Here is an 18,748-nt window from a genome sequence, read left to right on the forward strand (position 1 = left end):
GCATTTGTCTTTACAAGTATGTCACATGTTTACATTTACATGTACAGGGTGTCCCAGAATATCTAATACCATCTGAAAATCATATACATTTAGAAATATGTGGCCAAAACTTGTAAATTATGACTCAAATGAAAGGAGAAATAGAATATTTTATCCCCACAAAAAGTTTGGGAGAAAAACTTGCCTTTCGCTGAATTATGATGCCACAAAATTGTATATTTTTTTGGTTCCATTGAATTTTATTCAAGATGAATCGGAAAAGAGAACAGACATCTTCCGTTTTAAACTTTTTTCAAACACATACAACACATATAAGGTTGTACGAATTATAAAATAAGAATTCCATGGAGAAAAACAACTCAACTATCAATATATTTTTTAGATAGTGAGAAGATTTGAGAAAATGATATCCGTACAGTGGTTATTGTGAGGAATTTTACTCATCCAGTTGACGTTGTAATTGATGAAATGGACGTCAATTTGACGCGCTCTCTATTTATGTTGTGTTTTTAAAAACAATCCTCATTGAATTTGTGAAAAGCTTATGAATGTTCGTTAAATTTGTGAAGTGAAAATTTACATCATATACAATTATGAAAATGCTTTTTATTTTTCATCAAAAGTTATTTAAAGAGTAAATGTTATCAGATATTCTGGGACACCCTGTACCTTGAAGCAATAATCACTATCTTCATCGTTATAGCTTCATGAACCATTAAAAGCATTTCCTTGATTATATTGGCATCATCTATCTCTTTCTCAAATTATATATACATATATGAATTGAGTAAAAGTATATACATTATCATTGTTTTAAAAAATAAAGCTTTTCCATTTGAGTTGTAACTTTGTCTCAAATAAGGATACCTTTTTTCTCAAAATTCTCAGTCGGCACGAGATATATTCGCCTGTGTCTGTGGAAGTTCATTGAAGTCATATTTTCATTTAAAAATAAATGTATATTTTTTATTTAAGACAAATAAATTTTTAACCCTGACACCACTTTTTAAAAAATGTACTTTTGACTTATGCAGTCATATAGAACTGAAAAAACAAACCAAGCAATAAATGGTTGTCACATTTAATACAGATTGTTTTTGAATTGACATATTATTTTTTTTTCAATGAAAACCTCAGGTGAATGTGCCTTCTTAGGAGTTTAAAGTAAAGACGGGAGTTGTTCTTGCTCTAGGAATATATCCCATTCGACTGATAAGAATAAGGAACCTATTTTGAGACAAAAAAGACATAAATGTGCAAAATTCAACCTTTTTCTAAAAAATATGGTTGTAGAGTCAACACCAATGACCACCTTTTTTTCAATTGTTAAAATCTTCAATGTAAATCTGCATCTGCGTAGATCTAAGTAATGGCATTGTTCTGTACTTTTGTGCGTAATTCGCCTTCAAAATAACACGTAAAACCCCATGTTTATTGATTATTTATCTTTTGAAAACAATTTTGGTCAGTTCTTTTATATAAACAAGTCATTTCAAGAAATGATTACATTTGTGTCCACATGTTTACAGGATAGCAGTGCCTGGTTATGCTATGATTCGGTTTTTGTCCGTAAGGAGTCTTATAACTGTACAGGAACAACATTGGTGACGAATTTAATAGCCGTCAGATCTACCTTCGATCTTAGATGTTCAAATTATTATTTTAAGCTTAAACTATTATTTTGTAAGGAAAACTTTCATATATTTTATGCATAAAATTTTTATATTTTCCTTTTAATTTAAATAATGAAATCTAATAAAATGTAAAAGTTTAATTAATAAAATTTAAATCAAAATTTTAATAAAATCTTAATTTATTTCTATATCCCTATAAAGAGCTCTTCTTATTAAGGAGAAAGATAGTCTAAAATGGCGACGACCAGTCAGTCCTCTTAAGAAACAAGACATAAGATACACAGTGGCTTATTTACTATAAAAGTTTAAATCATCACACAGAGTGATGAATGTACTAGTTGTAATGAACATTCGTTTAATTAGAAAAAAAGTCAATAAACTATTTTTCAAATGGTCATATTTTTGACATGATATTACGTCATTTTGAATGTTAATAGAGAATGTGTGTGACGAGGCCAAGTTCGTTAGTGCCATATAGCCTCAACAACAATCCAAAATATTAGAATTACTGACTGTTATGACAATTACTCAAAGGAACCACTTCAGTGAATAGAGATGGGATCAATCTTTAGGGAATTTTTCAAATTGCAATGACAATTATCTCATTAATCTAACGGTTTGGATTCTTGAAATATTTAGCGATATGTCAGTTTAGTTTACAGGCAATTGCAAAATGTGCCTTTGATATAATCAATACAAGCCAAAAACATTATAGCTTCATCATGTCACCTTACTGATTTTCCTTTTGACCTAATTTTTTATTCATGTTATAACAATTTAAAAATTTTTGCTTTGTGTATTATAATTTGTGTTTATATCTGTTGGCGCATTGAAAATAATTATTGTTGATACATCAAATTCCTATGAGAGAGAGAGAGAGAGAGAGAGAGAGAGAGAGAGAGCCTAAGTTGTGATCAACCTTGTACTATTAATACAAAAACCCATTTATCACATGTTAAGAAATGAACACAGTTGCTACACTAGAGGAAAAGATGAGAGTTTAGTTTAAGTAGGTCCTCGTTTACGCTACATGTAACGTCAGCATCTTTTGGATTTTGGCTATAATAATTGAGTACATGTACATGTATGCCATTTTGGCAATGCTGTTTCTTATATACATGTGAGCAAATTATCTGCTAGATCAAACCTCATAAGTTTAGCTCAAAAAACCTAGTAAAGGATTAACTTCCGTTTCTAAACCATTCGGCAAATGCCTATGACATGTGAAGTAACTACAGTGCACGACAGTTACATTATTAGAACTATTAATCGACTTCAGTAGCTCCTTTATAATATTGTTAGAGTCCATCGGAAGATCGTTTAAACGTCTTTCAGGTATAAAATGTTTTCTTATTATATGCAACTACGCCACAATTTAAATTGACGAAGAGAGTAAGATATCGAGTAACCCATTTGTGTTTTTAATGGTGAAACCGAGAACATATCAAGAGTACACTTCATCCCAATTCGTAAGCTGATTTATTGGAAGTCCTTAATTGTGACAAAGGATTTTTGTGTGGGAAATCGAAAAAGCGAATATTCAGTTTCATTCTTGTATACATTCTTGATCCATTAACTTCTCCCTATACAACTGCCTTAGGGTTTAACAAGATGATGGTCACAGTCTAAATCTCATCCCAATCATGAACTATTTAACAAATCTATTCAATTTAAAGAATATTTCATCAAACGTACAAAAGGTTTTAAAGGTGGTCTTACACGGCAGTGAAAGTGATTATAATGATGACACATTTATGTACAATATTACAACTATTCCTGATGTAATTTTTTTTGTTTGATGAAATATTTTGTAATGCCGCTTCGATTCAAAAGCCATATGCATAATGAACATAAACTTTGTGTTAAGTTATCAGAATACAAAATAAGTCAATCTGCGAATATTATTTGGTGAAACTATTTTTTTCTTGGTGACTTTTATCTGAATTAAATTGGTTTTATGATTAACTGGCCAAGAAGCTATTCACAATGATAAACAAATAGGCTTTGCAATTATGATTTTGTTATTCGTTTTTTTTATTTCCATAAACGTAATACTATATAAAAAAGTATTATTATGGCAAATGTAAATGTGTCGGTTTTACATCCCCCCCCCCCCCCCCAATGTTTATTGTTTTGATGAATATGTTCATTTTTTTTAGTAAATAATAAACAAGAATATATTAAAGTTTAAGATTTTGGAATGAAATGTATATGATGTCATGTTTTTTTAATCCAAAATGTTTATTGTTGGAATATTTCAATCAGATAGGATGCTTACACTTCATCTGTTGTAACTGTCAGGAATTATTAGCTAAAACAGAGGTTTAATGACTGTGCGATATTCCCACCATTCAGCAATCGTTATTTGAAACTATTTACAGGTAGATTTGAACGTATTTAAATTACTGTGATGATACCTTGTTTTTTTCTAATTTACTTGAATCTGGTAACCTAGAATATGATATTATCATATCATGTTAGTATCCCGTCGAGTAAATTGAAGTAGAAAATGTCAAACTAATTCGTACAAATCAGGATAGAATTTAATAATACGAGCTTTCTTTAATCTTTACAATTTACATCTAAAAAATCGATATTTGGTTTCAACCCTTGCCATTAAAGTATCATTATTTTTTTTTAAAATACAATCTAATTCTCCTAGAAAGTTCAAAATATGCACCAAATTTAACCTGCAGATTTATTCTCTTTTTAATAAAGATTTGGGTATAAAAAGCCGAAGCATATGACGTACATTTTGTTGGATCAAACAACAACTTGCAAATCACATGCCTCAAGAAAGTTCAATTAGCCAATTACCTGGGTTGATCTCAGATATACGGTATATGCATGTAAATGTCTTTTTCACCGATCTTTTAGTGGGTTTTTTTAATCGTACAAATGTAGGGATTATTTTTTTATCAGCTGAGTAAAAAAAACCAAACATTTTTCAAAAGCATATAATCTCGACAAACAATAAGTTCATTTTACATCAACATGTTTTGTATCCTGTTGTACTGTAGTAACACAACCTTACGATACTAGACACTAAGTATCGCTCTCATTTAGAATCGTTATGTTTTTCTTTATATCATGCTTTATGGTCCTTCATACTTGTACTCGTCAATGAATTCCGATCCATACCTGAAATTATGCCGAAAATAGTACTAAAAACTGCCTCAAGCTTTAATTGTCTGATTATATCCGAGAACGTCACCTGAGATCACAGTTTATTTATATCCAAAGTAAATATCGCATTATCTCCTATTTTCAGTTTTTTCATATCTCGTGTACGTTCACGTGTCTCTTTTTACATCCGTCTGTACACGATGTATCTAAATTTATTAAATGTGTATCAACGTAGGATTGACGTAGGAAAAAGACATATGGTATCAGACATTGAACCTTAACAATAAAAGGAATCATTGGTGGTGCTTGATTTGTATTAGTATATGTATAAAAAACGATGAGTGGCGACTAATTTTTTAATGCATTTAAAAATCAAAGTACTGAAGAACTGACGGGAGTTGATTTTGTCGATGTTCATTTATTTTAAAATCAATTTCTAATTTGAATAACGCATATTTTTATAATATGAATTTTTGAATTTTTTCGACTAGAATGTCGAGAAACCTCCGTATGAATCATGTTAAATAATATTTAAAGATAAAATTAATTCAATCAAACTATGTATCAGTGTTAGAAATATTTCTCGAAAATTGTATGGATCCAAGCAATATTTAACTCTAGTCTCGTTCAACCAAACGCTCGGCTGACACCGTAAATCTCCGACAAGGGTTTACGGAGACAGCCGAGCGTCGAGTTGAACGAGACTATGTTGAACTCTGGCGTAGGAATACATACATCTACAAAAAATATTTAAATTGTTCGTACCATTTAAAATCTGACTATTTTTAAGGTATTTGTAAATAAGTTTCCTTGAAAAACAATGCTTTAGCATACATTACATCGATTTCATCAATTATTTTCAAGAACTAAGTCTTGTTAGGAGCAATGATTTGTGCTGAGGTCCAAACACTGTTTCACTTTCGGTTTGTCCGAGTGACTGCATAGGAGAGTTGATTAAAAATCAACTCCCAAAAATCGAATAAATATTTTCCAAACATTGATAAACTGACAAATGCACGTCAAAACTGAGATAGGCTAGTTTTACCAAATTACTAACAGTTTTGCACAATTTCAACTTGTTTAAACAATCAACCAAATTATAAAACTAGCAGTAAGAAAATAAACCGGTATGAGAATTTATATAAAAGTATTTTGAGAAACTTCTTTTTAGGCTTAAAAAATAATGATTTAGTTTATGTGTATCAGTTTATTAAAGTGCGTTCATTATAAATGCACATTTTGTGCTCATTATGTAAAAATGAAAATATATTACAGTATATGTTCTTTTCCACTTTGCATTGTATAAGTTGTGGAAATGGTTGTATATTTGTCATTTATCAGTTGAATATCCAACGGTATTTTAAAAGTTTCTATATCATATATTTGTATTGTATATGAATACGATATGTTTTCTATGAATACAAACACCCCTGCGAATGTGTTCGGAATGTTTTCTTTATCGTTGCTAAGTATGTAATAAATCCAGAGGTGCTCGAATGAAAGTTCACGAGACTTCACCGAGATTTGTTCAGTTCCTGTGAAATTTCGAGCGGAAGTATAAGTGTTCGGATAATATTCTCAAAATACGTAAGCACTGGTCGATTTTCATATCATATTCTACTTTGATTTATGTTAAAACATCAACATCTTTTAAGATGTATGTCTTATTTCACTATCTAGCGGTTTTTTGAATTAAACGATGATATTCAGAACAGAGTTATCGTTCGTGTTCAACCACGTGTAGAGTGGTTGATAATATAAACATTAGGTTGCTTAATAAAATCATAGCCATGTTTGATGCTTGTGGTGTGCAATACCAATTTTTAAAACAATTAATGGGTGAATGTTTTGCAGAAAAACGTAGTGTATCGAGCCATTTTCAAGGAACATTCTGCATAAAATAGTACAGTCTGTTTCACTATTGATGTTATTACTAGGTCAGGCGCGGATCGAAAATTAATTCTTAGAGGGGATCTTTACTACGCATGATAATTGTCACAACAGCAGACAAAAACTATTTTTTGTATTGTCACATTTATTTCTAGAACACATTTTATCCACCAATTAATGAAGATAAAGTTTAAAATCAATAAACCTCTAGAATTTATATTTGACTATAAGTACATAGAATCTCTAAAAATAGACTATAAACACGAGGCGCGATTTTTACTGCGAAACAGAAAGGGTCAAATAAAACCACGTGGTCTAAAATTTAAATGACAATAACATTCGCAGGGGTGACAAATGAAAAACTAAACGTAAGCAAATAAAAAAAGGGAATTATGATATAAAAATGCTAATAGAAATTAACGAAGAGATGTACGATGAGACGTTTTACATATCTTTATATCATAAACTAATCAAAACATTGTTAACTTTTGAATTTCATTCTTAGTGGACCATTTAATGTTACTCGATATACAAGTACTTTTAGCTATAACAGAACACATGGACTAACAGCGGTAATTTTTTAACTGTTCAATATTTTATATTTGGTCTTTAACGGGTGCTCTCACATTGATATTCGATAGGAACCACCAAAGAGAAGACTGCGAGCAACCACCTTAAACATGATACAGTGTTGGACTCAATGATATTTTTATTTTTATTTCAGAATTCTTTGGATGTTTCATTCGATGCTGGGGGGAATGTGAACGCAGGGTTAACGGCAACCACCCTCGTTTCTCAATGGACGTGGGCAGCAACTCTTCTGCAGTCCGCGACAGTGGGTAGCAAGGTACGTGACAAAATGCATGCAAAAGATATCGACCTTTATATGTTTACAACAAAGGTCAAATATCATATTTAACCTTCATAATATTGCTTTCACAAGTGTGTTTCAGAATTATTCAATCAGATTCACTGAAGTCATTTACGTGAAGACCGCATATATAATATATACATTGTCGTTAATGAATGAGGCAATATAATCATGTATCTGGTCTCACTATGAGAGTTTTACGGACTAAGAGCTCAATTTTTATTGGTATTTACCTTTGAACTTGGCCATTTCAAAGCTTACCAATATTTTTTTTTAATTCAATAATGACATCATGACTCTTAGGGTCCTCGACACACCCTAACTATGTAGCGGAGAGGATAACTTACATATAGGTCTACTAAACCGCAGGTCCCGAGTTCGAATATTGCAAAGACTTTTGTTTTAATGAAAAGCAATATCTTTTTAAAAGTGTTTTCTTTCTCTAAAATTTAACATGTTTTACGTCATTTTAAGTCAAATGTGTGCTTGAATTATATGTCACCATGGAATATAAATAAGCTGACTTGTATTATAAACTTTTCCAGAGGGTGTGGAGGACCCTTGAACGCTTTTGCTGAAAAGTGCACGTGTTTTCGTGATTCAGATAAATTTTGATTTTAAGAATATGAAAACAGTCACAACGTTACCATAATCCAAAAATACTCAATGTGTAATGATTCAGAATTCAGTGTCCTCGGTCTTCCACAAAACTCATGCTTGACATAACTAAAGTAACTAAAGGCTAATTGTCTTTATAGGGTTAAGGAAACATGACGCCATCTAAATCAATATAAAACTGTTTTAGAAATGCTTCCCAATGAATGCAAGCTTCACTTGTGGCGTGCTTTCTTTTGTAAAATTAATGCTAGTGAACTAGTTCGTTTGCATCGAGTTAGCAACATTTGCGTCATCAGATATATAGTATTAAATTTCATTAGTCTCTTCGAACATTGCATGATGGTTTCATTAACGGTAACTGAACTCATCTCCATTGGCAATTATGAAATAGCAACTAACATTCAAACGCGACATTGACTATGTAAAACACGAGTGAAAGGGTCTTCAAACATGAGACAGTCTAGCCTATTGCCTTTTATTGTACTTAGTTTTTCAAAATAAATAAAATTGTATTAACATATTCCATTGAATAAATTAGGTTTTGTCAGGTTTGTTATCTCGTCTTTCAGATTCAAAACTGATGCACTGCTTATTAGTATTACAAAAAATCATTTTATACTATTCATTTTACTATAATCATAATAGATTTATTAATAAATAATGAATTTTTAAACTTCATTTTCAAAGATCATTTTGATGGGGGAAAAATGCATTTAATTACAAGCCTGACATCTTTATCAACGTTACTGAATGTCGTTTATCAATATGTGACGGGAGCCTTCACTGTGTCGGGCAACAAGACGGTTAATGCATAATGCACTTGCATAACAACGTATTTATCATCAAAATAAAAACCATTTTAAAAGCTTTTAGGGGAAAAATGGATTTCAGTCGGGAGTTTTTATTGAAACGTAGAGTTCAATGATTTTTAGTTGAATAATATACATTGAACAACAGTAAAAGAAAGGTTAAATTTTTTTTTAAAAAGCAGGAACTGATATTCTCAATGTAATCCTATAAAATATTCACTTGTACGAAAGGGTTGTTCACATTTCAAAGTTACATCATGCAACAGATGTTAACAATTGGTTGATCTTTTTCAGTATGGTATAAGCGGGCCGTTTTGGTACGCTGCTGGTGCCTCTGTTCAAATGCTGCTGTTTTCAATGGTCTCCGTTCAGCTAAAGATCAGAGCCCCTGGTGCCAAGACCTTTCTCCAGGTCATTAAAGCCAGGTTTGGGACAAGGACGCACAAGATATTCTGTGGATTCGCTCTTATGACGAACCTTATTGTTACAGCCATGTTAATGCTAGGTGCGATTTCACAAATATGACGTCTGATTTATACCCTATATTTGGGAAGGGAGAGTAGTTCTACTAACCGTTTCGACATTCAAATAACTTAATATACTTCTCTATCTGTTGATTACTTTTCATGTACATGTATGATACATAACCTCTTTACCGGCCAAACATTAATTAAATAACGTTAAGGGACTTCGATTTTACTTTTTATGACGGTACACGTCACAACATGGCGATTTAAACTAAGAGTGAAACTGTTTGTCACCAAAATTGGGTGTCTATTCTGTAGCGCAATAAGAACAGATTTTGTCTACTAACCCATAGGTCCCGAATTCGAATATAGCAAATACTTTTGTGTAATGAAAAACTTTTAAAAAGAAAATATAAAAAAAATGATCTTGTATTCAAAAACTTTTCGAGAGGGTTTGGAGGACCCTTTACATGGTATATACATGTATATACCTATAAATAAAGACATTTTACCATTACTACATGTACAACACGCCCTCATCTGCATCAGAGTATCTGCTGACACCTTTGATATTTTAACAACTGTGAAATGATGTCCGTAAAAACCAACTTTAATTTTCAATAAACCGGCCCGAAATAGCAAAATTGACAGAAGATAGTGGACATGCTTTGCTGGTCCCAGTCAGTGGGAGTTTGTACCAAAGTATATGATTGCAACGAAAGAATGTTAAATAATTAGTACGTAGAATGTAAATTCCAATTGAGGCAATTCGTTTTTTGAATTTGATGGAGAGAACTTTCCAGAATAGGGTAACCAAGAACGTGGATTGACTAATTAACGTCATGGCGGAAATTGTATGGCAAGTTCATAATGCATTGGGCAGATACCTTGAATCTGCAACTTTGGTTTATAATAACTAAAAATTATGCATGCTCTCGCGTTTACAGATTATTTACCTTTATACCACTGGCAGATTGGTAGTCTTATGTGTGAACCATGAACATATTGTGTTGACAACAGTAGTGAATTATTTGATATATGGATAAATGATGTACGCATAAAACGATGACGTTGCTTCAGAAAGAGTACCTTTTCCTTTTTTTTTTGTAAACAGCCTTTTATCTCAAATTTACCGATAGAAAAAATTATAGTCAATTTTGACATTTAGAATAAAATTTGGAAAAGAGATACGACGCAATACATCCTTGTGTATGTATATGCAATAGAGTGTTGACATTCAATATTTAATGCAAAAATGAAAGTATCAGTACGTATTCACATTCAAGTTAAAAAAAACACCCTTCTTTTGCAACTAGTTAGTCTATACACTACGTTGAGACTTTAAAAGTCGAATTTTAATGCAATAACATCTTTTCGGTCAAGTTATTATGTTCTAACTGAATTTTGAAAACGACACTTCCCATTTGATCCGACCCTAAAACATCATGTATGGAAAGTGTTTCCTTTTAAAACGATAAAAGCTAGTACTAATTGCAGGATAAAGGGTCTTTGTTGTTAAAATTTCCCGTTAAACCGACTTAAAACGATTGCAGAATTCTCGCTACATTACTTTTTCAGAACATAGCCTGCTTTTTCATCCAAACAGCAATAGCTAAATATTCCAAAAGGTTACATGTAGGTTCTTGATCATTAAGAAAGTTGGATGCTAATAAAGACGTTAAGGTTTTAATCAACAAGGCGCAATATGGAAAATATGCTAACATTTGGTTGGAACTTTAGAATAACCAAGGGATAATAAGGTTTTATCCTAAAGGATGCATTTTGGGTTTTTACACGTGTGGAAATAAAATTTTTTTGTTTTGAAAAATTGGTCTTTTTGTGCCTTTGAGGCGTGAAAAGGTAATAAAGAACACAATTTAGATATCTCTTATCCTGTAGATGCTTCAAACAAAATAGTAACAATTGATCTTGTAGTTTTTTAAGAAGCAAACAAATTGTAAAATTGTTAACGGGCGACTTGGGTGACCAAAAGTTATTGATGTATGTACAGTGGATTTAAGTTTGTTCAAACCTTTATATGGAGTTCATTTAAGAAACAAAAATAGTTCATTTTGTTATTGTGAAAGCAAACTCAAATAAAGACGAACTAAATTTCTTTGAAACTTGAATCCTTGGGGTCATTAGGCAAACTTATCGAGCACAGGGTTCAAACCCGATTAGACATAATAATGAATTGTAAATTTTATCCCAAAAAAATATAATGAACTAATAATTCTAATATTATTTCAACTCAATGCTAGGTGGCGCTGCAGTAATGAAGAGTCTCGTTCAGGACATCAGTGTGGAATACGCAACGCTGCTAGTAACAACCGTGATTGGAGCGTATACTTTCATCGGAGGACTGGGTGCAACGTTCTATGTCTCGTACTTCAACACAGGCATCATATACATCTTAATGATGATCTTTGTCATGAACGTTTTCAATGACGATTCAAGTACAAGAACTCTAGGTAATGCATTTAGAAACCAACCTCGGAGGTAACTCTTTATTAGCTAGTTCTATTTTCAGCGATTTACCCTTTAGGATAACATGCGTGTACTTATGATGAATAATAGGCAATTGTTTAATTAGGCATGTTGAAAAGTCATTCAAACTCAAAAAGAATAAGAAATCCCGCTGTTTGTATTTCAGGCACGGTTGACAAAGTTTATACATTAGTGTCTTGCAGCAAAGGACCAGATGACAATTATAAAAACAGCTTTCTAACCATTCAGTCAAAGCAAGGTCTGATGTTTGGAGTGATCAATATAGTTGGTACGAAGTCAAGAATTGTAATTCTTTTAAAAGAATGCACAAATTGAATCAAACATACGTCCTTTTTAATTCAATTTCAATAACAAACAAAACGGAACAGAAGCCTCACAAAAGTTCATAGTTTATACAATTTTTTTCTGTTTCAGGCAATTTTGGCACTATATTTGTGGATCAGTCATACTGGCAAAGCAGCGTTGCAGCCAAACCTAAGCAAGGTGTGGTAGGGTTCCTTGTGGGGGGTCTATGTTGGTTTGCTATACCGTTTGGTCTTGCCACGACTACTTCCCTAGCTTACATAGCCCTCAGCGCCAACCAAAACCAAGCCCTTTTGAGTGAAACAGATGTAGATGCAGGTAAAGTACCGTATTTTAGAAGGAAATTTGTTAATTGATCGAAACAGAATGAACTTTTTCTTTTAAGAAAGATCGCCCATATCTTTGTCGCAATCAGGTTTTGTGCGATTCCAGAAGGACGTCAATCTGGAATCAATTTCATTGGCTACTTCAAATCGGACATGATCCAACTGTTTTACCATTAGCTTTTTGCTTCTTGTCAGATCAGGCGGAAATCGGTCACCTTGTTGTTCGGACGGGAACGTTTCAATTTAAATGAGCATTAGCTTTGAAACACGAAGATATTGGCATAGAACATTTATCTACATGTATCATTCTTCTCATTGTCTTTGTATCAAGACATACATGAAACGTATATAATTTAAACATGAAAAAAAAAATTAAATTAAGAGGATGATGAAATTTTTTTTAAGTAAAAGTGAAAGTTTTAATTACCTTTTGGCTGAATTTTGATATATTAGGCAGAATTTAATATAATAAGCTAATAACTGTTAGATTCAAAATAAGCTTTTGAATATCAAAATCGTATATGACGTCGTTAATTTTGGCTCCAAATATAATGTTCTTGCAGAAGTTCATAAAACTCTCTGAAATTGATTTCATTTTGTTACACCGAACAAAACATTTCTCTAGTTTTAAGTTTGCCCGAATTTAAAGACAAGTCAATTTTTGTTGGGTTTTTTGTGTTTTGTTTTTATTTTTTTATTTTTGCATAATTTATGTAATTGGTTTATTTTAGTAAAGGTTCTTATACATAAATAAGAAATGTTAATTTGATTATCATCGTGATGAGTGATATGCATTCATCAATTGCGTCGAAACCTTTATTCTGTTTTGCATTTTATTAAATGTAAAACCAGTTAATATCAAACATTGTCAAAAACTCTTATTTTCAGAAGTAAACGAGACAATAACTGTATGTAGTTGGATTTGAAGAGAAATATTCGAACACATGCAGTTCAAATAGGTAAAAGAGACAAGATACCACTAAATGTATAGGTTGCTGACACTGTAAGCTGTCTAGGCTACAATTGACTATTCTAAATACAATCAAGCGCGCCCTGTTTCTTTAGTGAAGTGGACGATGCTCCATCATTTATTGAAAATTGATTTTGATATGCATTGATTTATTCTGCTTTGAGGTGAATTAACTATCAAGGTAATGGATTTTCCTACTGGAAAGGAAATCCTAAATTAATGATAACAATTATGAAATGTCTCTTTATCTGTTGTATTTCATTTCTTTTATTGCTTCTGCTTGCAAAATTGAACCCTAACTGAATTCTACTATGTTTAGGAGAATGCACTGTATTATATAGTCTCTATTATTTAAAGTAAAAATATTAAGGATTGAAAAGTGCAATAGCAAGTCCTTAATTATCGAAGAATGAATCTAGTTTTATTACCACTGTTGGTACACTTTAATTTGTTGATAAGAAATATGTTACTCTCCCTTTTCTTTTAATTGTAGAGCTTACACTGATAATTTTCGACCCAATCTATGAAAAAGTCAAAATGACACTGATCAAAGATTTATTTTGACGTTTTGCTTGCATTTAAAATCAGCGTCCACCAAAATACGCAATGATTCATTTAGAGCATCTTTGAATGCAGATTATTCTTTCATATAGTGTTTGAGTTTTGTTTTAATATTGTATGCTCTTTATGTTGGAGTTGATTATCTGATTCTGATTTTGATTCATATTTGTAGGACTAGTTCCTGTTGTAGTCGCTCAAAAACTACTAGGACGCACTGGAGAGTTCATCATCATCATCATGATCCTAATGGCTGTGACGTCAACGGGTTCAGCAGAGGTCATGGCCGTGTCGTCCATATTGGTTTACGATGTTTACCAGTTATATCTAAAGGTTATTGAATGAACGTAAACTATTCAAAATCTAATATATGGATGCAATAAATAAAGAGAATCTGAGAATGATTGTGTCTGCTCAGTGATGAACATCAACAATCAATCATTTTTTCAGCCCTATCGACTAGTTACTGACGCCAATAGCTGTATTCTTTGTGGCCGTAGCAGGGGACGTATGGCAAACCCACGTGACCGATGTAAATGTGAGAGCATGACGTTCTGTAATGCATGTACTGAAGACGATAAGTAAGTTATGAGGCACTGTTAAAGAAAAAACACTTTTAAAAACAGAACACATCGTATAAAGCTTTATCAATTTTAGTATGATCATTATAAATGCCTCTTTATGAAATGTAACCCTCCACAAACCCAGTCGTTTTTATTTCATACAGTCACCTTTTTCCTAAACACTTGAAAAGAAACGAGACTCTTTGTGTTCTTTCGAATTGAACACAATAAAGTAAGAAAGATAAAAATAATTACTGCTGATCGCAAAATAGATCAAATGACTTGTTTTCTTTTAAATCCAGTCAGAAGAAATATTGCGTGAAATTATTTTACCTTTTAAAGATGCGATACCGTGGCAACTTAATAAAAGGGCTAGGATGTCGGTTAAGTATGAAAAATACCTGCTATAGGTCTGGTTTGAAATCATAATCGATAAGCAGTCCATCGAGTACTTTATGTTTATGCATTAAAATCTTGTGATCATATGCATTTTATGCGTTCTATTAGTCTAAACCTGGGGAAACATCAATTTAACATCCCCAAGAACACACAAAGCCAACAAAACTATTCATCACAAATAGAAGTTAAAACTGAAGCAAAAAATGAAGCTCACCTTCTTCCGTGCAATTAAAAAATTGACAACAAAATAAACATGTAAACCCGAAGTAAGGATTAAGAGTTACAGGTTTTGAAATGGCAGTGCTTGGTATTTGGAATTACGATTGAACAGTTTGATTCTTTGATTGTCCTCTTCCGTATGTTTACAGTTGACATAGTATATCTGCTGCCGCAAGACAGACGAACAATAAATAAAGCATAACATTTAGATCTTCAAAAAAACCTAAGTATCAAGAATTAATGTTGCGAAGTGAATTAACGGTACAATCTTTTTTTGAATTTAGTTATCTCAGGTGGAATGAAACATTAGAATTAAGTCCTGAAGCAAGAACAAAATCATTTAGCTTATTATCATCTTTCATACACTAATATTTTTGGTCACAAATTTATAGAAAAATAATATATAGAGTATTTTTGATGTTTCCAGGTTATTTATATACCATGTTCTTTCAAAATATGTTTCCATCTGATTAATATACCTGCAATCAGAACTTGTAATTCCTCCGGTACACTCATTTTCTTCAACCATTTTACAACTTTCTTTGCACTAAAGTTTTCACTTTTAACGCTAAACGGAAGTATGCTGCGGCGAAGAAAAAACAAACTATTTCGTATCTAGATAAGTCGCGCACGGAAAACGTAAAGAAATGTTTCTAACCAACACAGAAATTCAAAATCATAGAACAGTGACTTTTTATTCTGATAAGACATATTTTCTCAAAACATTCATATTTCATTTCTGAAAAGTCCGCTCTTTTTTTCTCTCAGTCTTTTGGGTACAATCGATATCGGAGATACAGAGTTTGAAATTATTTGTTTTGTAAACAGAGCTCGTCTTGTTATTGTTTACATATATATGTGTTGTACTGGTATAGTTTCAATTAAATGATGCTTTCTTATGTTGATAAAATTTGTATGAACACATTGAATCAGTTTCTATTGTTGGCCAGTGGTCAATTTGTACACAAATGTAATTTCTTTATTACACATTATTTGTAAACATATATAAGTGTCGAGCTTTGTTTCACAAAAATTCATTCTTATCTCATTCATTACTAACATTCACTTTTTGTTGATCATTCAAAATGCACAAGTAAACCATTTTATACATGGAAATATAAAAAAAAAATTTCATCTCAAATCGTGTATAGACCATATGGATAATTACATTTTAAATACTTTAATTTGTAATGTATATTGTACAATGACATTAAAAATGTATATGACAAATGACAAATACAGGGTTTTTTTCTATAACATTGTTCTCTCTATTTATCGTTTTATTTTAGGGGAACTTGGACACGATTTGAGCTCACAGTTTTCAAGTTTTATTTTTCCTTTTTTTGCATCTAAAATGGTTAATATGGGTATTTATATTGATTCAACAAATTTTTAAAGTTAAATATTGAGTTACAAGCAAAATACAAAGTTCAAAATTCTTTGGTTTGTAAACAAAGCTTTAGTCTTGTTTTTGTTTACATATATGATTGTGGTATTGGAATTAGTTCAAATCAAATGTTGCTTTTTTGTTGTTAGTATCATTCGTGAACACAATCAATCACTTTATCTTGTTTGGCATGAATCATTTATTCAAAGAAATAGAATTTTTTTGTACTGTCCTTCGCGTCGGTTGACAATGGTTGTCTCGGGGTGTCAATTTCAACAGTTACCCTCCCAAACAGGCACTATTTTTATACTAACCTCTGTATCTCGCTCTTAACTTGATTTCTAACATTCAAATTTGGCTCAATCATTCAAAAAAGTAAACAATTTTTAAACATAAAAAAATAAAAATAAAATTTTGATCTCAAATCGTGTCCAAGTCCTTTTAAAGACCAAAAATTATCTGAACAGTTTTTCTAATATTTTATGAAAGAGCAAATAAATTTTAATGTCAACTAAACTTGTAAGTTTACTGGCGGCTTCATACTACTTGTACCAGCTTGTATTTCTGGATGTCAGAGAAATAAATGATGATGCAAAAACAGTGCTCATAAACTCCTAAAGGTCGATCTTATCAATCATAAACATCATGACAATAATCAATGAATGAATTATGATCTTGCACGAAACTATTAGAAATATGAACAATAAATAATAAACTTTATGTATTTTGTATCATTTTTTAATCGCGAAAAGGGAAAAGGTTTTTAAATGAATTGGGAATTGGTCGGTAAATCGTGATGTTTAACGCTTTTTATTCCACTGGAGACATATTGTTTGCCACTTGTATTCTATGTGATATTTTTTATAAGATTATTTGATATAAACTATTTGTAATTTGCTTCTTGATAACCAACACACTTTTCTTAATTTATAAAGTGCTCTCTCTCTCTCTCAGTTAACTTTTATTAAATCATTTTCTGCTTTAAGTAAAATTTTAATGATTATTCCTTTTCACAAAACTATCAGTAAAACGGAATTACTTAGTAAAAGATTTCTACATATTAAGTAAATGTAAGTTAAATATTCTGATCTAGTAATTGACATGATTTAAGTAATTGTTTTAAATTTTTAAGTAAATGTTAAGAAATAACCTTTTACTTATAAGTGTGATTTCAAGTAAAAAATCATTACAAAGTAAAACATTTTTTAAAGTGATCAGAAGAAATATTGTATGAAATTATTTTACCTTTTAAAGATGTGATACCGTGACAGCCTAATATTAGGGTTAGGACGTCGGTTAAGTATCAAAAATACCTGTTATGGGTTTGGTTTTGAATCATAATAGGTAAACAGTCAATCGAGTACTCTATATCTATGAGGGTCAATCAAAAATACGAAGACAATGTGGCTGTCTATCATATATTTTTCATGAAAGTCATACTTAACATATTAATCTGTGCACCAACACTTATGTTATTGATATGCGAAGTTTTAGTCCATTTGATGAAACGGTATTTTTGTTACCCCTTTTTAGTTATCTGAGGTGGGATGATTCATTAGAATTATGTCCGGAAGCAACAGCAAAATCATTTAGCATATTATCATCTTTCATACACTAATATTTTTGGTCACGTAGCAGTTTCAACTATTTTATAAAGATATAAAAGATTTGAGAAGGATACTGTGTTATATAAAATGTCATAAGAATATTTGAGGTCGATCGAATTTTAAACTCAATCGGAGCTTTCACGGGTTGATTCTTTTTTCAGAGAGCGTGAGATATGCAAGAAGGCCATCAAACCAAAGTACAGATGTGTCACCCACGGATCTTTCCGGGAATACTGCGACTACCTCAGTCAGCTTAAGAACTGGTGTCTACTGTGGAGTATACTGGCTATTCTACCTCTCACCATAGCACTCAATTTACTGGGGGTGGGTGTCTGTCACTACTGTATCCTACATGCAAATTTAAGTTCAATCATTTTTCATGATTAGTTTTCTGTTCGATCCGACTGGCTTAACTTCTCAACTAGTATTAGTACTCTTTTTATACCCCCAGCAAACAAAGTTTAGGGGGGGTATATAGGAATCACCTTGTCCC

At 31.7% G+C, this 18,748-nt stretch overlaps 1 protein-coding gene across 1 annotated transcript in view; it reads left to right on the forward strand.

Moving 5' to 3' along the window:
- Nucleotides 1-18,748, forward strand: part of LOC128190725 (uncharacterized) — a 46,374-nt gene that overhangs the window by 18,035 nt on the left and 9,591 nt on the right. Inside the window, exons 2-9 of the mRNA XM_052862869.1 lie at nucleotides 7,375-7,497; nucleotides 9,243-9,453; nucleotides 11,677-11,886; nucleotides 12,069-12,191; nucleotides 12,338-12,544; nucleotides 14,256-14,413; nucleotides 14,531-14,661; nucleotides 18,417-18,579. Coding sequence (XP_052718829.1) covers nucleotides 7,375-7,497; nucleotides 9,243-9,453; nucleotides 11,677-11,886; nucleotides 12,069-12,191; nucleotides 12,338-12,544; nucleotides 14,256-14,413; nucleotides 14,531-14,661; nucleotides 18,417-18,579 — 1,326 coding nt within the window. The remainder of the gene's footprint in view (nucleotides 1-7,374; nucleotides 7,498-9,242; nucleotides 9,454-11,676; nucleotides 11,887-12,068; nucleotides 12,192-12,337; nucleotides 12,545-14,255; nucleotides 14,414-14,530; nucleotides 14,662-18,416; nucleotides 18,580-18,748) is intronic.

The sequence above is a fragment of the Crassostrea angulata genome, chromosome 6, assembly GCF_025612915.1.
Source record: "Crassostrea angulata isolate pt1a10 chromosome 6, ASM2561291v2, whole genome shotgun sequence".
Taxonomy (NCBI): Eukaryota; Metazoa; Mollusca; class Bivalvia; order Ostreida; family Ostreidae; genus Magallana; species Magallana angulata.